This window comes from Drosophila subpulchrella, chromosome 2L (genome assembly GCF_014743375.2).
Source record: "Drosophila subpulchrella strain 33 F10 #4 breed RU33 chromosome 2L, RU_Dsub_v1.1 Primary Assembly, whole genome shotgun sequence".
NCBI lineage: Eukaryota > Metazoa > Arthropoda > Insecta > Diptera > Drosophilidae > Drosophila > Drosophila subpulchrella.
Window position 1 is genome coordinate 6,599,057 of NC_050610.1, and position 23,109 is coordinate 6,622,165.

The 23,109-nt window shown below is 43.0% G+C and overlaps 6 protein-coding genes, 1 long non-coding RNA gene and 1 other non-coding gene across 11 annotated transcripts; 5 read left to right on the forward strand and 3 right to left on the reverse strand.

The window, feature by feature from the left end:
• Positions 1-24: 24 nt before the first annotated feature.
• LOC119546171 (probable phosphorylase b kinase regulatory subunit beta) lies at positions 25-6,151 on the reverse strand. 4 transcript variants are annotated; one of them, XM_037852291.1, is made up of 11 exons: positions 6,009-6,151; positions 5,795-5,946; positions 5,238-5,590; positions 4,828-5,175; positions 4,227-4,775; positions 2,865-2,900; positions 2,260-2,364; positions 1,630-2,202; positions 953-1,569; positions 621-893; positions 25-509 (listed from the first exon to the last, which is right to left on the reverse strand). In XM_037852291.1, the coding sequence occupies exons 1-11, from the start codon at positions 6,026-6,028 to the stop codon at positions 218-220; spliced, it is 3,318 nt and encodes a 1,105-aa protein (XP_037708219.1). In that variant the 5' UTR covers positions 6,029-6,151; the 3' UTR covers positions 25-217. The 4 variants fall into 4 exon arrangements, with proteins under 4 accessions (XP_037708219.1, XP_037708221.1, XP_037708220.1 ...); XM_037852293.1 differs by lacking the exon at positions 2,865-2,900 and adding an exon at positions 3,236-3,250; XM_037852292.1 differs by lacking the exon at positions 2,865-2,900 and adding an exon at positions 3,682-3,708.
• Positions 6,152-12,285: 6,134 nt separating this feature from the next.
• On the forward strand, positions 12,286-13,927 carry LOC119546606 (chitinase domain-containing protein 1). Its single transcript, XM_037853043.1, has 5 exons — positions 12,286-12,653; positions 12,721-12,910; positions 12,966-13,169; positions 13,228-13,627; positions 13,686-13,927. The coding sequence occupies exons 1-5, from the start codon at positions 12,381-12,383 to the stop codon at positions 13,825-13,827; spliced, it is 1,209 nt and encodes a 402-aa protein (XP_037708971.1). The 5' UTR covers positions 12,286-12,380; the 3' UTR covers positions 13,828-13,927.
• A 1,722-nt stretch (positions 13,928-15,649) lies between these two features.
• LOC119547856 (40S ribosomal protein S2) lies at positions 15,650-16,968 on the forward strand. The gene is made up of 2 exons (XM_037854887.1): positions 15,650-15,740; positions 16,097-16,968. The coding sequence occupies exon 2, from the start codon at positions 16,098-16,100 to the stop codon at positions 16,902-16,904; it is 807 nt and encodes a 268-aa protein (XP_037710815.1). The 5' UTR covers positions 15,650-15,740; position 16,097; the 3' UTR covers positions 16,905-16,968.
• Positions 16,969-17,321: 353 nt separating this feature from the next.
• On the reverse strand, positions 17,322-18,136 carry LOC119547857 (rRNA-processing protein FCF1 homolog). The gene is made up of 2 exons (XM_037854889.1): positions 18,038-18,136; positions 17,322-17,980 (listed from the first exon to the last, which is right to left on the reverse strand). Exons 1-2 carry the CDS (start codon positions 18,038-18,040, stop codon positions 17,381-17,383), a joined length of 603 nt encoding a protein of 200 aa, XP_037710817.1. The 5' UTR covers positions 18,041-18,136; the 3' UTR covers positions 17,322-17,380.
• Positions 18,137-18,651: 515 nt separating this feature from the next.
• On the forward strand, positions 18,652-19,947 carry LOC119547290. Its single transcript, XR_005219219.1, has 5 exons — positions 18,652-18,713; positions 18,978-19,181; positions 19,357-19,425; positions 19,614-19,674; positions 19,861-19,947. It is a non-coding gene; the product is annotated as an uncharacterized LOC119547290 (long non-coding RNA).
• Positions 18,790-18,905, forward strand: LOC119548925. The gene has a single exon (XR_005219366.1). It is a non-coding gene; the product is annotated as a small nucleolar RNA Z5 (small nucleolar RNA).
• A 442-nt stretch (positions 19,948-20,389) lies between the features above and the next one.
• LOC119548264 (twinkle protein, mitochondrial) lies at positions 20,390-22,535 on the forward strand. The gene is made up of 3 exons (XM_037855408.1): positions 20,390-20,668; positions 20,727-21,164; positions 21,308-22,535. The coding sequence occupies exons 1-3, from the start codon at positions 20,392-20,394 to the stop codon at positions 22,417-22,419; spliced, it is 1,827 nt and encodes a 608-aa protein (XP_037711336.1). The 5' UTR covers positions 20,390-20,391; the 3' UTR covers positions 22,420-22,535.
• On the reverse strand, positions 22,429-22,919 carry LOC119548265 (cysteine-rich PDZ-binding protein). The gene is made up of 2 exons (XM_037855409.1): positions 22,704-22,919; positions 22,429-22,644 (listed from the first exon to the last, which is right to left on the reverse strand). The coding sequence occupies exons 1-2, from the start codon at positions 22,865-22,867 to the stop codon at positions 22,515-22,517; spliced, it is 294 nt and encodes a 97-aa protein (XP_037711337.1). The 5' UTR covers positions 22,868-22,919; the 3' UTR covers positions 22,429-22,514.
• Between the last annotated feature and the right edge of the window lie 190 nt (positions 22,920-23,109).

Genomic DNA, 23,109 nt, shown 5'->3' on the forward strand with positions numbered 1-23,109 from the left:
CACTCGGCCATGCAACACCTTCGATTATTGCAACAAAATATACATAACATTTAATTAAGAACTAGGCGAACGGCGAGGGACACAGAGAGAGACAAGTTAAATAAGAGTAACAGAATAAAATAGCCGCAAAATTCGAGCTAGTGGTGGGTCAGTGCAACGAAGATATGCCAAACTGTGCGATATATATGTACATAATCTGGTTTCGAGGTCTCTGCGCTTAAGACACCTTGCAGTTGTCGTCAAACAAACGATCGCCATCTAGCTGAACTTCCTCATCGTTGGTGGAGAAGATGCCGCCCTGCAAGACCTTGTTGACGGCGGCGCGAGCCAAATAGCCCGTGGTCTCTGAATATGGCAGCGAGTAGAAAGCCTTGAGATCCTCGTTCTTGGTCTGCTGAGATTGCGGCTTCGGTTGGTGCTGTATGTTGTTGTCCTTGCAGTACATCGCAAACGCCTCAGCCAGGATGTCGTCCAAGTCTAGAGCTTGTTTGAAGTGCAGCTCAGGATTGCTAAAATAATAATAAAGCAATAGGTTTTTTAATCAAGTCAAATTATTTGTTTTAAATATCAAAAATTAAAAGTGTATAAATTATTTTTAGAGAATTAAACTTATATCTTACCGATTGAGAATTGTGGCCACAATGCAAAGCAGCTCCACGGTTATCTGACGCCTTTCCGGACGGTCAATGCAAATCAGAGTCTCCTCGACCAGCAGATTAAAGGTCAACTCGCCGCGACTCATGTTGGTCAGTGTGGGTGTGGCTGGCAGGTGATGACCCTGGGTCAAAATGCCCTGAGGTGTTCGCTGAAGGATCTCCCAGATTTTGTTGTAGAAATGTTTTGGCACGCGGCACAAGCAGCCCTCAAGCTGACGACGTTGCAGGGTGGTAAGCCTATTTAAAAGATATTGAATATTACTATCAGTTACTTACTTCCAAATCTTGCTACCTACTTTTCCTCCACAGCCCACTCGCTGACAGTTAGAACTTTCTGAAGAAGTATGCGGACTTGGAAGGGCGAGAGATTGTCCACATCGATGCTTTGTTGACCTGAGATTTGTAGATAGATTCGCATGGCCTCCAGCACCCAACCAATGCGAATTTTCAGTATGCCACGGAACATGGATGGATTGGTGGCTATCAGACGGCCACAATACAGAACCACTTCCTGCTGCAGCACCGCCTGAATGACGTCGTATGGCTGGACACTAGTGTACATGACATTTTGGATCTCCGCCGGCGTCATGGGCTTATCGAACACCGTCTCCTTCTGGCCAATGATGCCCACTGTGAGTTCCTTGCCATTCACCAGCACAGTGGTAATAAAAGGACTGATTGAGTCCACAATGTGGTGGAGAAGAGAGGAGCAGTATCGCACAGCCCGCCAGTAGCGAAGGGAACCTGCGCGATGGTAGAGCTGGGTCAAGGCCGTGCTTACATTCAAGCCGTTGACCTCGAAGTGCGGACCCTCGCGGTTGAGAATAATACCCCACAATTGGCACAGACAGTAAATGGAATCCGTGTTCCGCAGAGCATTGATGATGTCCGGCGTGGGTTTGGTATCAAAGTGCTAGAATACATGTAAAGAAATAAGGAGCCGGAAAGTTTAGTACTTTTATAGTTTACTAACCGCAACGGAAATCTTCTCCTCCACATAAGTAAGTGCTTTGGGCACATCTGTCAGCGATTGATAGCCAATGTACTCATGGTTTATCTGCGAGAATGCATTCTCGTTATCGGTCAGATCACTTTGGTTCATGAAATCCAGATGCTCGATGCACGAACTGCTGATCAGATTCTGCAGACGACCGATGCGAACTTTCATGCCATCGCAGTAGCCCTTTTTGAGCATGGCCAGCAGGTCGAGCATCTCCTTAAACTGCGGATCCCGCATGTGCTCCTCCCGGATGAGAAGGCAAACCGTGGGCCGACCCGATAAGCGCCAGTACTTGCCCACAAACTGTAGCTCTGTCTTGATGTCGTCAATTAGCAGAGCCATGTCCCGGTAGAGATAAAAGTCGGAGACCTCGAAGATCAGTGGGTAGCAGAGAACGGTCATGCCGCAGATTCGGTACACCTTGCTGGTGCCCAAGGAACCCACGGGTCTCGATGGACGACCGGACAAGCCAACCTTGTTGTTGACTCCAAGATGTTGATAGACTTTAATGAGCTCTGTGGAGCTCCAGATTTGCACAGGTTCAACCTGGTGAAATAAAATAGGTTATATCTTTGAAAATATGAGTACGGATCAGGGACTCACCTCATGTGGCGTCTGTGTTTGAATTCCATAGGTGGCCATCATAGCCTGCAGTCGCATGGACTCAGCAATCAGGACAATCTGCACCACAAGATCAGTGGCAGTTCCCTGTAAGGATTACCCAAACATTATTACTAAATGTACGAAATATATTAAATGATAGATTAAAAATGTTAGGATGCATGAGGCCAATTCAAGATTCTTTGATTTTAATCACATTACAAGAAAATTTTGACTAGCCAAATGCCAAAATGCATAAACACACAAAGGGGAAAATAAGGTGGGAAAAGGTTGGGGAATACTAGCAGAGGGGATGTTGGAAAATATAAGTACACAAGTTTAGGGATCTTTTCATGCCAAACAATATTAGACGGCGGAACAGCCAAACAAATTTTGAAATAACTTACAAAAGAATTTAGAAAATATTTCATACCCTTCTTAGTTATTCAATTTTAAAAGATATTTAATACGTGATTAAGTGCAATTATTTAGGTGGTTATTATGGCTCTTTTTTAGGAAAGTTCGAATTTATATCATTTCTGCCGATTGGTGTCCCTAAACAAAATTAAAAGACCCAGCCCAGGCCCAAAATTTCAACCACAAATTACCTTCTTGTCATCCAATATTATAGGAATGCGTGGTTTCTTTATGCACGGTGTGGAATTTTTAGTAGAGGAACATATGGATATTTAGCAATGGCGTTAAATTAGTATTAAACATTTTCTAGGGGCTCAAGCAAAGCTGCTGTCTCTAGGCATTTTGTGTTCAAACGCTGCCCGGGAAAAACATTTGTAATTAGATAATTGGGAGGCGTGATCATTGTTTGGAATATTTTAAAGCCAATTCCCAGTGTTAATACCTTTGCAATAACGTTAAGCCAAGTCAAGCTGGATTGTTCTGCAGCCTTGTGGTTAATTACATGAATTAGGAACTGCAAACTACGTAAATAAACCCAAATGTCTGGTGACAAATTACTTACAGTGCCCGGTTTAGCCTACAGAGCGTGTGTTTATGTTGATTTTTAACAAAATATGCAGTTTATTGATAGGTATATAGAGAGAAAGGGAAACCGAAAAGAGTAAAGAGAAAACTTTTGATTTAGATTCCAAAAAGAATTTGTTCACAATATACAAATAAAACGGGGATACAGAAATAATAATTCATACTGAAAATAAGCAAATAATCATTTCTATAGTGTAGGTGTGTGTGTGTTTTGATCGTTAAGTGTGTCATAGTTATATCTTTTCGATCAGTGTGTCTTGCCGAACATGAAAAAGCCACAATAATAAGTTAACTAGGTGATCTTTGGTGCGATGTGTCTGTGGTCTAAAAAGCATAATTTAGTTTGTACACATACGTATTTCTATGTAATTTTGAATTTAGATATCAATAATTATTTTTTGGTATAGCAGGACATCTACTTACTTTGTGTTTTTCGTCAATAGCTTTGCCCTGTTATTACGAAACCAATTATTATACAATTTGGGGTTTAATGGACGGTTTGATTTTGTTCATTTTGGATATATAGATGTGTGGTAGCAGTAGTATGTGGTAGTGGTTGGTAGTAGAGAATGAACAGAATGTAGATAGAATTAAATATCAAGAGCCAATTATTCACTTAACCCATACAAAGTACTTAGGCAACAGAACAGAACTTATGTGTAAAAGGTACCAATTTGGGAGCGAACGCAGACACACACGGCAGACACACAAAACTCATCAGCGGCAGCGGCGGCAGAAGCGGAATCTCCCAGACACCCAAGTCTAAAGCCCTTTTAAACCCGACGCTATGAAATGTCATTGTTATAAACCGTTTTTAAAAGTAATTTTAATAGGTAAAGTTTGTTAACCCGAGTAAAACCACTATATTTTAGGACTTTTGATAGGATAGCTCTTAACCTTTTGAATTTAAATCGAATTAATCACTTCATAGCGTTTAATACCCCACATAGACCCCGATTCCAACTCACCTGGAAGGCCGAATACCGACCCGCCCTTCTGGGGCGATTGTAGCTTGGCAAGTAGCGGCGAATTGGATCCAATTCGTTGATGTGCAGCAGCCCTGCGGTTAGCAGCTGGGCAATGATGAAGAAGGACTGTCCCCAGAGAAACAGCGATTGCGAAGGAGCACGCATGTAGGAGCCATCTCCATCCGGGGCGTAGTACATCGTCACCACGGGATCTCCATTGACATCTGTGCGCAAACAGCGCCGCAGGTCGTTCTGGAACTCCTCGATCTGTTCGTTGTTGTTCTTGAATACGCCATCGATGATCATGGCTATAAAGAAGAGCGGCCATTCGCACTCAAGGCCTTCGAATTCCTTTAGCTCCCCAGAATGATAGTAGCGCCGAGATTTGTCCTCGTTTTTGCTGAGGAAACCATCGCGGGTGAAGCGCTTGAAGCCCATTTTGCAGCGCAAACGATTTACCACATTCTGTTTGGTCTGCTCCACCAGCCGATCCTCATGCGAGGCAAAGGCTGGGAAGGATAGGGTGAGCAGCAGGGAAGCATCCACTCCCTGAAAAGGTAGATTAGTTAATAAAGTACAGAGATAACAGAATATACATGACCTTTGAACTGGACTCCCTGGGCAGCATGGTTTCGAAAATACTGCGATTGCGGTTGTGGGCATCAATGTCCACATAGACAACGCTCCACGAAGCTCCCTTCTCGCCGAACAGGTTGCATCCGTTGATGGCCTCCAGGGCGGACTTGGCCATGCCAATGGAGGAGGCATGGATCTCCGGGGTGCCATTGTTGTACTTGGAGCCCCGCTCCCACATGCCAAAGTCGGGTGTACGATAGGCGCGCTCCACGTAGTAAACGAGATTCTGAACAAAGGCCACCTCGTCGTGGGTGTAGATGATCTGCAGGCCGGAGGTTATCATCTGGACAAGGAACAGCAGGTAGAGGGAAACCTAGGGTAGGGAAAACATTACCTTTAACTAGACTGTTTGATAAGAAATCCTCCTGCACTCACGCAATCGATCTGCAGATGGTTGTAAAACTCATCCGGGTAGATCTTCTCGCCGGTGTGCAGCTGGAACTTGCTGTGGAGGGCATGCTGGTTGGACTGGCGCTGCTTGAAGAGCTCCACCCGCGACGCCTGCTTGACCCAGCACTCCAGGATGCCTCGCATGCACTTGACGGTGCTCTGGCCCAGTTCGTAGGACTTTCCGCGGTCATCGTCGATCCGCCTGTAGGCCTGGTACAAACTCCAAACGGCGGAGGCACAGTAGACACTGTCTCGCACGGATCCCACCACCTGGTCGGTGCTCATCACGGGAAACAGGCCGGTGATGGGGCTCTGGTAGCGCAGCAACTGACGCTTGACTGCGGGAGGAGAAAGTATTAGAATCTCCAGGTTATCGCCTCCACTGCACTGGCAGTGCAAATAAACAAACGATTCTGTTTACAATCAAGCTTGGGGCGTCGACATTTCGCGATGTGCGATGCTTATTAATAGACGCCATCAATTGGTGCTCAATTGGCCGCCCCACAGATGGAGCTGCAAGGTTATATAAATCAAGGCCTCACCGATGCCATAGTAGATGTCCAGCTGCTTCACCGTGTCCTCGTAGTTGGACGTCTTCAGGAACTGGTCCAGATTTATGTCCTCCAAGCTGTTGTGGCGTCCGCTGTCCGGAGCCCCCGAACTGCCGCCTGGAGTTGTGACCGAGAGACCGAGTCTTGGGGTGGGAATATAGTATATAATTTAATCATGGGACACTTTATAGCTTTTGACACTTACGATTTCGGCACATTACGCATTATTTTTTCGCCAATTGAATCCTCCAATAAGAAAATGTACCAAAGTCAAAAAAAAGTCAAATGCTTCTAACAGCTGAGCAGCTTTTCGCTGGGATCTGGCAACGCCGTTTGTTGAAATTAGGGATGAAAGCTTGGCGATAAATCTAAGGCGGGAAATTCAAATGGGAAGCTGGAACTTGTACAAGAATGTGTACATTTAATATAAACCGATTTCCATAAAAGCCTAGTACTACGATCGGCTAAGAGTTTCACTAGTCGAAAAATCGTATTCTTTGTAGTGGGACCGAAGTTTTTAAAGTTCACCCGCAATGCATGTAGCATGGTCTTACTGTCAAGCAGCTGGGCTTGTTGCCAAACGGAAAACAAATCAATTGGAGCAATTTAAAAAAGAAGATTCATCGAATGTTTTTATTTATGTAAATTATAAGTTTAAGGCTTCCTTCTCGTCCCACGGATGCTTCGCCATCTTTCCCGCGCCATCCGTAGTCCAGCTCCCAATAGGCTGGCCAATAATGGCTGGTGATGGCTCCTCCAGCTGTCCCTTAGCGGGCGACCTTATTTTCTCCTCCCTATAGAAGCCGGCGCGTCCTCCATCTCCGCTTTAGCTGGTGGAGGTGGAGTCCAGTGGTTCTTCAATGGAGAGCTCGTCGCAGATCGAGCGATGTCCTGGGATTCTCTAGTGGTTCTCCTCCAGCACTTCAACTATTCTGCGGATTTGCCCCGTTGTGGTATTGCTTCCTGTCGGTCAAGTTCCACAATAATGGGCAACAGCTTGGATTAGGCGTCCTTTTTCATCTGCACTGGCCTCCTTAATCCGTTTTTGGAGTTTTTCTTCCATTTTTAATTTTTAAATTCCTTACCGGCAGCCCAGGCACAACAACAATGCATCGACCACCGGACTTAGACTTCCCCCCTCTGTCTACAAGAACAACATTATTCGAACCGAAATTTATCACGATCACCAGAACGGACAATGAGACATTTGAAAAAGTTTCACCATTTGTGATTAAAAAGGTCATTGACTTCACCTGCGGTGGCGAAGTGGAGTCTTGTAACAAGAATAGAAACGGAACCTTATTAGTTAAAACCAAAGGCGCAACCCAGGCATATAGATTACTAAAGCTAACGCAATTCCACAACTTCACTGTTTCCGTAACTGAGCATGAAACTTTAAATTTTTCAAAAGGAGTTATCTACTCTAATGAACTTCGCAACATAGATGAATTGGATATACTAAACGAGCTTAAGTCGCAAAAGGTAACCAACATTGAAAAAATACGTATCATTAAGAACAATATTCTACAAGAATCAGGACTCATAACCGTTACTTTTGGATCAACAACTCTACCCGAAACCTTGATGATAGGATACGAGAGAAATGCCACTGAAATGCCGTAACTGCCTGAAGTTTGGACACCCGACCAAATTCTGCAGAAGCCCCAAAACCTGCTCCAACTGTTCCGCAGAAGCACACACCACAGAGGACACCGAATGCGACAAACCAAAGTTTTGCATAAACTGCAAATATGACATAAACAACCAGTTCAATCACAGCCCACTAGATAAAACATGCCCCGCCTTTATCAAACAAAAAGAAATAACAACAATAAAAACCCTACAAAAAGTTGACCACAAAACCGCCACAAGAATGTATAATATGCGCCACATCCATCAATCTACTCCGTACTCCAAGATAACTTCCACCAACCAACCTACTACCACTGTAAATGAAGCCCAAAAGACTGCCAGCACCCAAGGACCTACCAGCACAACCACCAACCGTCAGTTAAGGACATACAACGACATCATGGATCACCAACCCAGCACTTCGTCCAAACGCACCGTCATTGAAGAAATGGAGACTGAGATTTCTTCAGATTCCACTACGACCCTTCCTAAGAAGAAGATGACTGAATCGGACCGTAAGCTTAGAAGCCAAAATAATAATAAGACAAACCTAACATCAAAACCCCCTCTCAAAGCCAAAGATAAATCAGACAAAACAAAGCCTATAAATACTACCAAATTAGCCAAAGAATTAAGTAGACTAGCCAATCACAACAGCTCTAAGGAAGAACTTTAATATTAATATCTTACAACAAACTATGTCGCACCATTGAAGTCCATAGGGGATTCCGATTTTTTTCCTATGCAGATGACTTTACTATACTGAAGAAAATCCATAAAAATGTTAACACAATGTCTATAAACAGTCTATTCACAGACATATTAAGCTGGTGCGACTACACAGGAGCGAAACTCTCTGTGCAAAAATGCAAGCATTTGCATATCTGCCGGAAACATAGGTGCAATTTAACGATTACATCACAAGCATACTCTCTTAACCAAGCTAATTTCCTTAAAATCCTTGGCCTAACCATATCAAGTAGGTACAGGTGAAAAGATCACATAGACACTCTGGCAGTAAAATTATCAAAAAGTCTCAACATAATTAAATGGTTAGGCAATCGTAGATACAACTGCGATACCAGATCTTTAATAAATACAATAAATGCTCTTGTAATGTCCAAGATTGACTACTGTCTCCCATTTTATGGGAATTTCCCCATCTCCTGTCTAATAAAACTTAAAACCATTTACCATGCAGCTTTAAGACTTGCTTTTGGAGCACCACGTACAACTCCTATCAATAACCTTCTATTTAAAGCCGAGATTAAGCCTATCGAGATTAGACTTGAGCTGACCACTGCGAGGATCTGTAAGGTTTTCTCATTCGCCAAAAATACGCCACTTCAAACCGTTGGAGGACGGTAAAGATAAAAAACGCTGAAAGAAAACCCAGAATCCCTTCAATCCTACATAAAGCTTCAGAATTCGTTCTCAAAAATGGAATAAACAGCACTTCAGTTAAAGTAAGGAAACAGAAACACCCACCATGGTCCTTCTCAGAAGACAAAATAGACTTAACACTACATTACGCAACTAAATCGAACACTGCTGCAACTGTATTCCAAACAAAATTCCTCTCCATTAAAGAACACTACAACAACTACGCATTCATATACACAGATGGATCCAAGTCTGGGCACGGAGTATCTTATAGTATCACTACGGACACACGCATCATTAAAACAGCACTCCTACCAGCACATAGCTCTATCTTCACGGCAGAAGTGACAGCTATTTATGCAGCGTGCGATTACGCTGTATCACAAAATAAGAGATTCGTCATTTGCTCGGACTCACTATCGTTACTGCAATCAATAGCCAACATAAGCAACCAATCCTTTTACACCGCTCGAATCAGAGATATTCTCAACAGCCATCAGCCGTACATAAAATTATTGTGGATCCCAGGACACACAAACATAACTGGAAACGACACAGCTGACACAGCTGCCAAGGAAGCTCACTTATTTCCACACTTATACGAAAACAATTACAACTACAAGGACACAGAACTATTTATCAAACAGAAATTCAAAAAACAATTCGCATCCCTATGGGAAAATACTTCTGACCACAACAAACTTATAAACCCCAACAAACTATCGCTAAAAAATTACAACATTAAAGCAAACGACATTAACCGCCAAGACTTGGTTGAGTTTTCAAGACTAAAGCCTAGTACTCACATCGACGAAAACCGTGAGCTAACCATAGGAGTGAGCGAGAGGCAAACAGGCGGCTAAAGCTTTTCGTCGGTTCTGTTTTTCAGCGCGGTACTCAGATGAGCTAAGGAAATACCAGAAAAAATACCAGATTTCGGGAGTGAATTTTCGATGAACGCCGTTAGCCGCGGCCCAAAGAATAAGAAATTTAATCTTTGGCGGTGTTCGTGCAGAAGCGGTGGGGAATTTTAAAATTTTAAATGGAAGAAAAACCCCAAAAACGGTTAAAGGAGGTCAGTGCAGATGAAAATGGACGCCTAATCCAAGCTGTTGCCCATTATTGTGGGACTTGACCGACAGGAAGCAATACCACAACAGGGTCAAATCCGCAGAATAGTTGAAGCGCTGGAGGAGATCCACTAGAGAATCTCAGTGGGAAGGAACATGCCGAGTGGGACTTCGCTCTCTACATGGACATCCTGCCGGGCGTGTGCTCGCAATGAATGAATACCATAACCACCAGCTAATAGGCAGCTTAAGCGGAGCTGGAGGACGCGCTGTCTTCTATAAGGAGGAGGAAAATAGGGCGCCCGCTAAGGAACAGTTGGAGAAGCCATGGCCAGCTACTGCCAGGATGCTGGGCGACTTTCTGCAGCATCAGCGGATCAACCCCTTTCCCAATCCGGCTCCCACTTCCTCAAGGTCCAATATGCCCATTGGGACTCGGAGCTGAAATTGGCGAAGCATCTGTGGGACGTGAAGGAAGCTTTAAACTACTAATTTACATAAATAAAAACATTCGTTGAACATTCTATTTATTATACCCGTTACTCGTAGAGTAAAAGGGTATACTAGATTCGTCGGAAAGTATGTAACAGGCAGAAGGAAGCGTTTCCGACCCCATAAAGTATATATATTCTTGATCAGGATCACTAGCCGAGTCAATCTAGCCATGTCCGTCTGTCCGTCTGTCCGTCTGTCCGTCTGTCCGTCTGTCCGTATGAACGCTGAGATCTTGGAAACTATAAGAGCTACAATACTGGGATTAGGCATGCAGATTCCTGAGATTCCTGCGCAGCGCAAGTTTGTTTCAAAAGAGTGCCACGCCCACTCTAACGCCCACAAACCGCCCAAAACTGTGGCTCCTACAGTTTTGATGCTAGAACAAAAATTTTAACTGAAATGTTTTGTTCTCATCAATACCTACCGACTGACTTAAAAAAAAGTTTGCCACGCCCACTTTAACGCCCACAAACCGCCCACAAACTTCAAAAAATCGTAAATATGAACGCGAATATCTCGGAAAATATCAAAGATAGAGAAACGAGATTTCAGATTTAGATTCCGTAGGCTTGAGCGCAGCGCAAGTTTATTACGCGAATATGCCACGCCCACTCCAACGCCCACAAACCGCCCAAGTCTGTGGCGCCCACAATTTTCATGGTAGATTACAAATTTAAACTGAAATGTATTGGTCTCGTCAATACCTATCGATTGATTTAAAAAAAAGTTTGCCACGCCCACTCTAACGCCCACAAACCGCCCAAGCCTGTGGCGCCCACAATTTTCGTGCTAGATAAAAAATTTTAACTTAAATGTATTGGTCTCGTCAATACCTATCGATTGATTTAAAAAAACTTTGCCACGCCCACTCTAATGCCCACAATGCTTAAATCTGTCTACCGCCGGTAGGTGGCGCATTTGCTGCTTGCATATCTCCATTTTCCTTTGGTCCCTTTAGCTGAGTAACGGGTATCTGATAGTCGAGGTACTCGACTATAGCGTTCTTCCTTGTTTTTATTTTACTTTCTTTGTGTACCAGCAGACTCCTCCTTTTTAAATTCCTCCAATTGATTTGTTTTCCGTTTGGCAACAAACCCAGCCGCTTGACAGTAAGACCATGCTACATGCATTGCGGGTGAACTTTGAAAACTTCGGTCACACTACAAAGAATAAGATTTTTCGACTAGTGAAACTCTTAGCCGATCTGAGTACTAGGCTTAAGGCTGGGACACTCCAAGCTTACAAACGAACACGTAATAAACAAACAAGCAGCACCGCAATGTGAACGCTGCAACACATCGATCCCTCTTCCTATCGGAAAGAAACAAGTTCCTACCCGCAAACCCGTCTGAGCTCCTTACTCCCAACACCCTAAATATCATAGCATCCATGAATTTTTTAAAGGCAATTAAATTATACCATGAAATATAAAACCTAGACATAGTCTAAATGTAAAAATGTAAATTGTAATATAACAAACGTAGCTTAAGGCCACAGTAGCTATAGCTGCATTAAAAAGCATAGGTTATAGGTAATTTCTCAATTGCCTTTTAACCTGAGTATAAATAAATAAATAAATTCCCCACAGCATGAACACCGCCAAAGATTAAATTTCTTATTTTTGGGCCCCGACTAACGGCGTTCATCGAAAATGAACTCGCGAAATCTGGTATTTTTTCTGGTATTTCCTTAGCTCATCTGAGTACCGCTCTGAAAAACAGACCCGACGAAAAGCCTTAGCCGCCTGTTGGCCTTTCGCTCACTCCTATGGTTAGCTCGCGGTTTTCCGTCGATGTGAGTTCTAGGATTTAAGTTTAAAATTTAAATTTTACTTTCCAACAGTTCGATAACCGATGTAGGGTGACCACTTCGACCGACAGCCCTAGAAAATAAGTGTCAGTTAACTTCGTTATGGTCATACTGCTGCCGGTTTTTTTGTTGTATGCTATTTGCTTCTGTGCAATTTATGCCTTCGTCCTGATCCTTCTCCTGTCAAAATGCGTGCGCCTGATGCGCTCGTGCTCCGCCTCGCTGTCCTGCCTCTCCTGCTGACCTGCGTACTCGGAACCCTAGCCCCGGACAGTCAGAAACCGAAGGGGAAGCCAAAGGAAAGTTCACTGCGTGGCGGTCCCCAAGATAGCGATGTTTTCGACCTGGGATTGGTGAATCCCGAGCCCCTGGCCAAGGACATAGTGACCAACCATCGGGGGTACTTCAAGGAGACTGGACTGAGGCGCTTCAATGGCACCACATTGGGCTACGTGACCCCAGTAAGTGGGAGGCGAAAATACCCCCCTATTTGTGTATGTATAGTAGTTGCATCTCTTACCTTTTTAGTGGAACTCTCATGGCTATGATGTGGCCAAGATATTTGCCAAGAAGTTCGACATCATCTCGCCTGTTTGGCTGCAGATTGTGAAGCAGGGAGATCGCTATGCCGTGGCAGGAACCCACGACATCGATGCAGGCTGGGTGAGCGACGTCAGAAGGAAGGGAAAACAGGCCCACAGTCAGCGAACAGTTAAGGGTATACATATTTTCTTCCATTTCTGCAATTTAAGTCTACGATCCTTAAATTTTAGTGTTTCCCCGCTTCATATTCGACCACTTTACCGATCGGGACATCAAGCTATTGCTAAGCGATGCACATGAGAGGACAAAAGTAAACGAAGTGCTGATCAAGTGCTGCAAGGATAATGGCTTCGATGGCCTCGTCCTGGAGGTGTGGTCCCAGCTGGCTGGACGCATAGATGACAAGATCCTATACGCATTGGTTCTGCAAATGGGTGGGTTTAATGAGTTAAATAATGTATAAATCATTATTAAGCTCAGGTCCGCCTGCAGCCAAGGAACTCCAGAAGCAGCAGCTGCGCCTTATCCTAGTTATTCCCCCATTTCGCAAGGATACGGGACATCTTTTCGGAGAGAAGCACATGGACAAGCTGTTTAAGCACATATTCGCCTTCTCGCTAATGACCTACGACTTCTCCAGCGTGCAGCGCCCTGGAGCGAATGCACCCCTCTATTTCGTCCGCAAGGCGGTGGAAACCATTGCCCCAGAAGGATGTCCTGATATGGCCGCAAAGCGTGCTAAAATTCTGTTGGGCCTGAACATGTACGGCAATGATTATACGCCTGATGGCGGTGGACCCATCACCTTCTCCCAGTACCTGGATCTGGTGAGGCATGTGAAGAAGCATTTGACTTACGACGAGCGGGATGTTGAGAATTTCTTTGAAATCAAGTGAGTTTATATTTGCTTGAGCCTAAGGTGAAGACTGTTAATTTTGTTATATTTTCAGAAACGATGACGGTCGCCACATTGTTTTCTATCCCACTCTCTACTCTATCAACGAGCGCATTAAGCTGGCCCAGGAGCTGGGCACTGGCATTTCCATCTGGGAACTCGGGCAAGGCCTAAACTATTTCTACGATCTCTTTTAGTTAGCTTGTAAGCAGCATGTAATGCACAAAATGAACTGTCCGCTACATTAGCTAAAACGCTTCTTTCCAATCAATAAACACATTTTTTATTTTTGTCTAAGGATTAGTAAGCAAGAAATAACTGAAAAGTACATCAAGTTCCAAAGTAATTTAATTTTGAGATAGAGCATCAACTAGACTCCCCAGCCCTGTAAAAACGATCGGTTGTCGCAAAGCAAAAATTAATTATCGATCCATTTTTTTGATACAAATACTGAATGATCGATTCTCTTATTGCTGTTTTATTATTTTATAGTCTGTTAAGGGGATTTTTTGGATCCTTTTGTATTTGTGTTTTATTTAAGTGTCCTCCTAACGCTACAAGTTCGAAACTAATTACAATAACTTTTTTTTCTTTTAAAACGGATTTGATAACTCTACTCGCTTTCTATATTGAATTTTATCTACACTGGTCGGCATAAGTATTTAGACAAAACAAAAGTTAAATATACTTATAATTTATACTTACTTCTTGTAAACTGTGGCATCAATAGAAAGATAATTTAAATGCCGTTTGATACATACAATACATTTCTTAGCCCATTCAGTACTTATTGAAAAGGACGAATTTGTGTGAAAATCTACTTTTTAAACTTTTTTTTTTTCAAGACGAAAACTTAAATTTTTTGATGAAAAAAGTTTCTTCAAACAAAAATAATAGTAACTGCAAAAAGAATTTTTCAAAAATTGTTTTGCTTATATTTTTTATGATTTTTTAAAAATGTTTAGAAACAAGCATTTGAGCCATATTTTTATCTTTTTCGTACAAAATTTTTCCGACATTGTCACCTTTAAAAAATCATAAGAAATATAAACAAAATTATTTTTGCAGTTACTATTATTTTTGTTTAAAGAAAGCTTTTGCATCAAAAAATTTAAGTTTTCAAGTCGAGGAAAAGTTTTTAGAATCAGATGTCTACACAAATTTGTCCTTTTCAATAAGTACTGAATGGGTTAAGAAATGTATTGTATCATTCAAACGGAATTTAAATTACCTTTCCATTAATGCCACAGTTTACAAGAAGTAAGTTTAAATTATGAGTATATTTAACTTTTGTTTTTTCAAAATACTTATGCCGACCAGTGTATGTAATATTATTGTTAAGGTGTGATTAATTTTATCTTGAAATGCGTGGCCCTGCTAATATTCTAAAGATTGTTGGGGAGGAGATTTCATGATCGAATATCATTAATAAATAAGTGCAATTTAGGATGATTGCCCTTTGAAAGGCAGTAAATTGCAATTTTCTACACAAATAAGGTTTTTATTCGAAAATGATTTATTTAGGAGAATTAAGATTCACTCAGTGCGATATCAAATATTTGCTGAGAAAATTCGGATAATGTTCTGTCCGTGACAGGTTGCATATAAATATACCTTGCTATGTTATTAAACATGAATTTTGCTTTGACTGATCGTGTAACAATTTAAAAACTTATATTCCATAAGTAAGTAAGTAAACTTATATTAGAAAGCGGAAGTTTTTGATTACGATTGATAATAATAATAATCTATTTTACTAACGAGAAAACTCAATTTACATGTTCGTTTCTTCTTTGCTTTCGGTTTGTTTAGGCCTATTCTATTGTCTTCTTCTTACGGGTATTAGAGTACAAACTTTTAACTGCGGTCAAGATAGTGAACAAGTTGAATTTAGATCCCACTAGTTTTAATTTTATTAGCGGTAAAACTACATTTTCACATTCTCTTTTGAGTGTGAACGGGTCGATGTTTCGCTGTGTGTAGAGGATATAACCGTGGCTATCGTTTGAACACGCTTATCGGTCTATCGAAAGGTGTTTTGCCAGCTCTAAACGGATGGCTCGGCCATTTCGTTTTTGTCTTCACCCAAATAAAGTTGATAGACCTACAAGTAAGATTTTTCGAATTGAATTTTGTGGGAATTAATTAGTAACAAAGTAGAGTAAATGTGCTACTACACAGCCAGTGTACTGAGAAATGTTAAAGCTAGTTTTAAGAAGAAAATTCTAAACCGTTCAGAGCGTTTTTTAAAAAAATCAATGTTTCCCTTCTGTTACACCACGTGTTCCAAAATGGCGACGGATAGAAAATGCCGTGGAATGATGAATACCTTAAATACCTTTTGCGGTTTCCACCAGAAGGCTTCGGCTTAAAGATGGGCTTAGGCGTCTGACTCAACATCAGATAAACGAATCTTCCATTACCAACTCGGAACTAACCTAATTTCGATTACTTCTCCCCTTCCAGAATGGCGGACGCAGCTCCAGCCCGTAGTGGATTCCGTGGCGGATTTGGCTCTCGTGGTGGCCGTGGTGGACGCGGTCGTGGCCGTGGACGCGGCGCCCGCGGTCGTGGCGGCAAAGAGGACTCCAAGGAGTGGGTGCCAGTTACCAAGCTAGGTCGCCTGGTGCGCGAGGGCAAGATCAAGTCTTTGGAGGAGATCTACCTGTACTCCCTTCCCATCAAAGAGTTCGAGATCATCGACTTCTTCCTGGGATCCGCGCTGAAGGACGAGGTGCTGAAGATCATGCCCGTGCAGAAGCAGACCCGTGCTGGTCAGCGTACCCGTTTCAAGGCCTTCGTGGCCATCGGCGACAACAACGGCCACATTGGTCTGGGTGTTAAGTGCAGCAAGGAAGTGGCCACCGCCATCCGCGGCGCCATCATCCTGGCCAAGCTGTCCGTGGTGCCCGTGCGCCGTGGCTACTGGGGCAACAAGATCGGCAAGCCCCACACCGTGCCCTGCAAGGTCACCGGCAAGTGCGGCTCCGTCTCCGTGCGCCTTATCCCCGCCCCCCGTGGTACCGGCATCGTCTCGGCCCCCGTGCCCAAGAAGCTGCTGACCATGGCCGGTATTGAGGATTGCTACACCTCGGCCCGTGGCTCCACTGGAACCCTTGGCAACTTCGCCAAGGCCACCTATGCTGCCATCGCCAAGACGTACGCCTACTTGACCCCCGATCTGTGGAAGGAAATGCCCCTGGGCTCCACTCCCTACCATGCATACTCGGACTTCCTGTCCAAGCCCACTCCTCGCCTGCACGCCGATGCCTAAGTGAGCACCATCGAGGCCAAGTAATCCAGAGTTTTTGAATAAAGTCATAAACCTTAAAATATAATTTATTGGCTTCTGATATTGTGGGAATGCGGAAGGCTAGGGCGGAACTAGCAAATAGCTAATAATGCTCGAATAGAATTATTCCTAAGGGGGTTTATTTAGGTCTTGCAGTTACATTAAAAGCATGCTATTTCTTCTTTGGAGTCCGTTCCAAAGGATATACAAAATCGGTTGCTTAAATTACAAAAATAATAGTTAAGAATTTTAATTTCCTCCATATGCAAAAAGTATGGATATAGCTAGTTGACGAAAGTTCAAAAATGAACTACAGAAATGGTAGAATGCTAGTAAAAGTTTTGATGAGGACGTCATATCAACCAACAAACTGGGACGAATAACAAAAAACCCATTGAATGCCGCTTAAATTACTTTAATATTTAAAACTCTACACTTAGGATAGACAGGTCAAGGATCTACGTTTTTACTCCGTACGCCTCCGGCATACGCTCGATCGCGTACTTGTGCGCCGCCACGTACATGATGGGCACACCCGGAATCTTCCGGATGCGGTTCTTCAGGTCCTTGTCGTTGGTGGCCACGATGTAGCACTTGTGCTGGCGCACCCGCTCCACCAGGCAGTCGTCCGCATAGGTGCCCTTGTGCAGGCAGGGCAGTCGCTCGAATCGGGGATCGGAGATGATGCGCAGGGCCAGTTTGTACTTGTTGCCCAGCTTCTCCAGCTCGGCGCGCACGCAGTCGGAGATGTAGGGTATGCACTTGGCGTACAGGCAGTCCATCATTCCCTGCACAATGTCCAGCTTGTTCTTGATGCTGAAGTTGATGAAGTTCGTGTCCAGGACGACGTGATAAGGCGGACCCAGCTGGGTGTTGTACTGGAAGAACAGGGCGGAGCTCTGCTGGGTGGCCTCGTGCACCTTGAGCTGATGCGGATCCTCGACCGCCTTCTTTTTCTTCCGTAGCTGATCTTTGATGCGGGCGTCCGTGGGCTTCATCAAGCGTTTAAGCTGCGCATTGCGCTGTTTCTTCACTTTTTGCGTCTTCTTGTGCTTTCCCTGTAATATCAGTTGATTGGTAAACATCGGAAATCTATAATACAAAAGGATAGTTACCATTGTGAAGTGTAATTCCTTTAAAAAAGTAAACAATACAATTCAAAAAAGGGACACACGTGCGGAAACTATTTTGGTGATCAGCTGTTTAAACAGCGATGATTGCATAAAACTATCGATTGCAGCTCCCTGCAATTTTAAATTAATAAATTGCTTTTAGTTTTTAATTTAATTAAATCGATTGCGAATACTTTATTTTATTTATAAGAAACGGTCTAACTTAAAGAAAAATATTTTAGAGAATACATGTTTTTTCGAAACAATCGATTTTAAGAACTATCGTCCAAGTCTTTTAATTTATAACCAAATTTCGAATGTTAAAAACATACAATTGTGTTGTTACACAATTAATTAATAATAATTAATTTTTTTAAGGAAGTGAATATTTTTCTTTGAACTTCTACAAAATTTGTTTTAAATAAGGATGTCAACTTTAATAATTATTATAATTTCTTTCTCTTTATTAAACTTTGATATGTGTGCACAACATAAATATTACATTTAACATTATAGGTCACAAGTATATGTACAATTTTTATTTAATTTTTCTTCGATACGATATTTACAGGGTTGCATGCTGGCCTATCGATGGTTCGCCGCCATTTTTGCATATACTTTTCCTTCCACGTGCAGCGTCGGAAGTCGTTCACTTTTCTTCAAAAATTCAAAGGAAATGGTAAGTGCGCTCCCGCTCCAGTAGGTTTTCAATTAAATTAAATATAAAGTGAATTTAATAAAACAAAGTGTTATGCCTCAAATGATGAGACTGATGACGAGACTGAAGGAACATTTTCTCGACCTAGCATTGTATCTTTCAGTGCTTCGTTGAACTATATTTGTTCATTTAAGATGATTCGGCAATCTGATGGCATATAACTTTAACCATTTTGTTGATTAGTTTTGGATAGACTGTGTGCTAAAGATTAATTGTTTATTGCAGTGAGAACTATTGGAACTCGAAACCATTTGGTTAAATTGAAATCAATGCATGCCATGTGCATGTGAGAAACCTCGCGACAGCATGTGAGGTCGTTGAGACACCTCGGGACAGCATGTGAGGTCGTTGAGACACCTCGGGACAACATGTGAGGTCATTGAGACACCTCGGGCAATGAGCCTTCTGGGGACACTTCCCACATTGCAGGTAAGATATTCCCATCTATTAGTAACTTGTGCTATTGTGATGAACTTTTACACAGACCTGTACCGAGATCTAGACTCGTGTGGAAAATTGTAAACTGATAAATTCTAAACAAAGATTTAATATTTCGAAAAGTTATTTTTATTGCTTGAATATTAATGATTCTTTTTATTTCCAGGTGGTACTTGCCACTTTGAGGTTATGAGTGGTCCTGGTTACACAGAGCACATGGATAATTCCAAGAAAGGTACTTATTTACCCCATTACAAACTAGTAATATGTTTGACTGATGATTACCTTAAACACCTTTTGCGGTTTCCACCAGAAGGCTTCGGGCTAATGATGGGCTAAGGCGTCTGACTCAAACATCTACTAAAACCTTTGAATAGGTTTTTTGCTTCGTATATTACTCATATACTCCTCTTTATTTTTCAGAATAACTCAGTCTGAGTAGCAATTAAATGCCAAGATTAAACGGATGGACTCTATTTAAAAGGTAATATTTTAAAACGATTATATTTGTAAAGCGATTAAATGATGATTACCTTCAACACCTTTTGCGGTTTCCACCAGAAGGCTTCGGCTTAAGGATGGTCTAAGGCGTCTGATCGCTTTCCTCAACAAATAAATTTTTGATTAATTTGAGTACAAATTCTAAAATTATTTTTTACTTTAATTCCAGGATGACGTTGACCAGAAACTGCAATACACCAAAAACATTTGATGTTATATATACAATCTAATAAATAAAGTTACAATAACCACTTAATCTTCATTGTATTTGTTATTTACTGTGGGGTCCAGAATATATATATGTATATTAAGGCTTTGAAAAAAAATGTTTTGGCTGACGCTCAACTGAATTTACACTTATAATAAAAGTTGGTTGGAGCATTGCGAAGTGCAATGCATGTATTTTATAGTTATAGTATAGTTAAGAAATGGCATGTCATGAACCATGGAAGCATTTTTATCCTAATTAGTTGGCATTTATTTTTTAAAGCACTTAGCGAAAGTAAGCTAACAAGAAAACAAACATCTTCGACTAAGAAATTTTTTTTAGCGTAATGAATGGAAACATGTATGGTGATTGCACAATTGAATTCTTATAGTGAGTTATAAAAATAAAAAAAACATTTAAATTTTAAATCCTGGCGCCAAATTGCCACCCCATTTCGACCACCCCCACCCTCCGATATCGATAACATGGAAAATGAGACGCGCCGGTTTAATCAAACCGCTGTTGCGTATAAATAATAACAAATCGCGGGAATGGAGGAAAAACTACGCCACCCAGGTGGACCCTAACTTGGCGGAGTGTTCGCTGGACCCCAAGGAGTATGTGGAATTCAAGCGACAACTAAGGCAGCTCAACTTGCCCCACAAAGATGGAAACACGTGCTTGCAACTGGAGTGTCGCCTGTGCAAAAGGCAGCCATCCCAGAAAACCGGCGACCAAGGGCTGCTGGCTTACGTAAACAAGCGGACGGGTGAGTGTCATAAGTACTGATCTCAGTGATATCCATTATATAAACCCTACTCCCTTAGGAGCGTTTATGTGCCCCAACTGCGATGTGAAAACCTCACTGGCGAATGCCTTGGCGGCTTATCAGTTGCCCACGCCGGCTGGCTACAGGCGACTCCCGCAAATGCAGCCGCTCCATGAATCCCGATTCCCACACCTCTTCAATGTGACCGCCGAAGCCTGCGAAGCCTTGGGAGTAAAGGGTTTAAAGGAGGACCAACTAAACGCTATTGGAGCTCAGTGGGAGCCACAACAACAACTGCTGCACTTCAAGTTACGCAATGCCGCTCAAATTGTGGTGGGTGAGAAGGTTTTACATCTGGGCGATAAACGGGAGGAGACTTACCAGGACATCTCGAGCTCTGGACTGCTCATCCACGGAGCGGCGAACAAGACCAAAGCGGTTCTAGTCAGCAATCTAATGGACTTTATTGTCCTCTCCACACAGAACATTGAAAAGCGTGAGTGTAGAATCAGAAAGCTATTATTTTGGTACAGCAAATATACTTAACTAACTATGCGAGATATGCGTTTTGAGCTCTACACATCAAAACAACTAATTAAAATTTCTTTAAATAATGTTATCATTTGAATTGTCCCTCAGATTGCATTGTCTGCCTGCCTTACGGCTTGAAGACGCTGCCGCAAGAGTGCCTTCCCGGCTTGGAGCGCTTCAAGGAGTTGATCTTTTGGTTGCACTACGATGCGACACACAGCTGGGATGCAGCTCGAGCATTTGCACTGAAGATGGACGAAAGAAGGTGCCTGCTGATCCGACCCACGGAAACAGAACCGGCGCCTCATTTGGCATTGGAAAGACGCCTCAATCTCCGTCACATCCTGGCTAAAGCAACGCCAGTGCGGCATAAAGCCATCACCACATTTGGAGCGATGCGAAATGACATTCTCAGTGAGTTGCAGAACATCGAGAAAGTAAACGGAGTGAAGTGGAAGCGCTTTCCGGTGCTGAACAAACTGCTCAAGGGCCATCGAAGGGGAGAGTTGACCATCCTCACCGGACCAACGGGCAGTGGGAAGACGACCTTCATGAGCGAGTATTCTCTTGACCTGGCCATGCAGGGTGTTAGCACGCTGTGGGGCTCCTTCGAGATCCGGAACACCCGGCTGGCGGCCACCCTGCTCCGTCAGTATGTGGGCTATCCACTGGACGACCGGTTGAAGGAGTTTGACCATTGGGCAACGGAGTTCGAGCGCCTGCCGCTCTACTTCATGACCTTCCACGGACAGCAGCCCCTTAAGCCGGTCCTGGAGGCCATCGAGCATGCATCCTATGTACACGATGTGATGCACGTGATCATCGACAACCTGCAGTTCATGATGGGCGTCTCCACGATTCGGAGCGACAAGTTTTGGGAGCAGGACTCCATAATAGCAGCCTTTCGCTCCTTCGCCACCAAGCACAACGTCCACGTGACGCTGGTAATGCATCCGCGCAAGGAGCGGCAGGAGGACGAGCTGACCACCAGCTCGGTTTTCGGTACAGCGAAGGCGACTCAGGAGGCGGACAACGTACTGATTATCCAGGACAAGCGGTTGACTTCTGTGAGGGGTAAAAAGTATCTGCAGATTGCCAAGAATCGCTATTCCGGCGATCTGGGAATAATGCCTCTGGAATTCGACAAAGATGCCCTGAGTTACTCCTCCCAAATCCAGAGTGCCAAGCGAAAGCAGGAAAAGACGCCTTCAGAGACTTGACCTAATAAGGCATTTGTTGTACTATACGATATAATTATTCTGTTGTCTATGGCTAGGTTAGGCTTAAGTGAATCCTTTGATATTTATAAACCGCATCACGTTGAGCTCTGCTTGTAGTTCTTGGTGTTCATGATTTTCTTCCCGCACATTGCACAGATGGCCTTTTTGTAGGCGCACGCCTGGCAATAATGTGCTCCCATTTGGTGGACTTTTTGCCGACAGATCCTGGAAGGGTATTACTTTGTTTTAAATGTTTTGGTGGTATTATGAGGGTGTTTTCTTACCGACAGGGCGCCAAAGCCGTCCCTATGGGATTATATCGCTCGCGAGCCGAGGATAACGCCTTGTTTTCGTTGATTTTTCTACCGCCAGCTGGGGCTGTACTAGTTCTCCATGGATTCGGGGCGGAAACCTTGGATAACTTGGCCTCGCACTTCTCGCAAACCATTTTCTTATCAATATGTTTTTTATTTACGTTTACAAAACCAGTGTTACCCCAAGCGGTGAAGGAACAACTTGATATCGATAGGAAACAGCTTGTTATCGAAGAAACCAGGGCTGTACTAAAGTGAAAAAAAAAACCAAATATGTTAAATTAAAAAAAGGTAAATCGCTAAATTCTTATTAATTTGTCTATTTCTCGAAAATTGTAATTTGTTTTTGTAATTCCTCTGATTATTTTCATTGCAA

Excerpts from the sequence above, each read along its gene's own strand:
- LOC119546606 (XM_037853043.1), top strand. The coding sequence starts at position 12,381 with ATGCGTGCGCCTGATGCGCTCGTGCTCCGCCTCGCTGTCCTGCCTCTC. Across the intron at positions 12,654-12,720 it reads CATTGGGCTACGTGACCCCA|TGGAACTCTCATGGCTATGA; the intron begins GTAAGTGGGAGG and ends TTACCTTTTTAG. Across the intron at positions 12,911-12,965 it reads CAGTCAGCGAACAGTTAAGG|TGTTTCCCCGCTTCATATTC; the intron begins GTATACATATTT and ends CTTAAATTTTAG.
- LOC119547856 (XM_037854887.1), top strand. The coding sequence starts at position 16,098 with ATGGCGGACGCAGCTCCAGCCCGTAGTGGATTCCGTGGCGGATTTGGC.
- LOC119548265 (XM_037855409.1), bottom strand. The coding sequence starts at position 22,867 with ATGGTTTGCGAGAAGTGCGAGGCCAAGTTATCCAAGGTTTCCGCCCCG. Across the intron at positions 22,645-22,703 it reads ACGGCTTTGGCGCCCTGTCG|GATCTGTCGGCAAAAAGTCC; the intron begins GTAAGAAAACAC and ends ATACCCTTCCAG.
- LOC119546171 (XM_037852291.1), bottom strand. The coding sequence starts at position 6,028 with ATGCGTAATGTGCCGAAATC. Across the intron at positions 4,776-4,827 it reads CCAGGGAGTCCAGTTCAAAG|GGAGTGGATGCTTCCCTGCT; the intron begins GTCATGTATATT and ends CTACCTTTTCAG. Across the intron at positions 1,570-1,629 it reads AGGAGAAGATTTCCGTTGCG|CACTTTGATACCAAACCCAC; the intron begins GTTAGTAAACTA and ends CATGTATTCTAG.
- LOC119548264 (XM_037855408.1), top strand. The coding sequence starts at position 20,392 with ATGAGACGCGCCGGTTTAATCAAACCGCTGTTGCGTATAAATAATAAC. Across the intron at positions 20,669-20,726 it reads TTACGTAAACAAGCGGACGG|GAGCGTTTATGTGCCCCAAC; the intron begins GTGAGTGTCATA and ends CTACTCCCTTAG. Across the intron at positions 21,165-21,307 it reads CACACAGAACATTGAAAAGC|ATTGCATTGTCTGCCTGCCT; the intron begins GTGAGTGTAGAA and ends ATTGTCCCTCAG.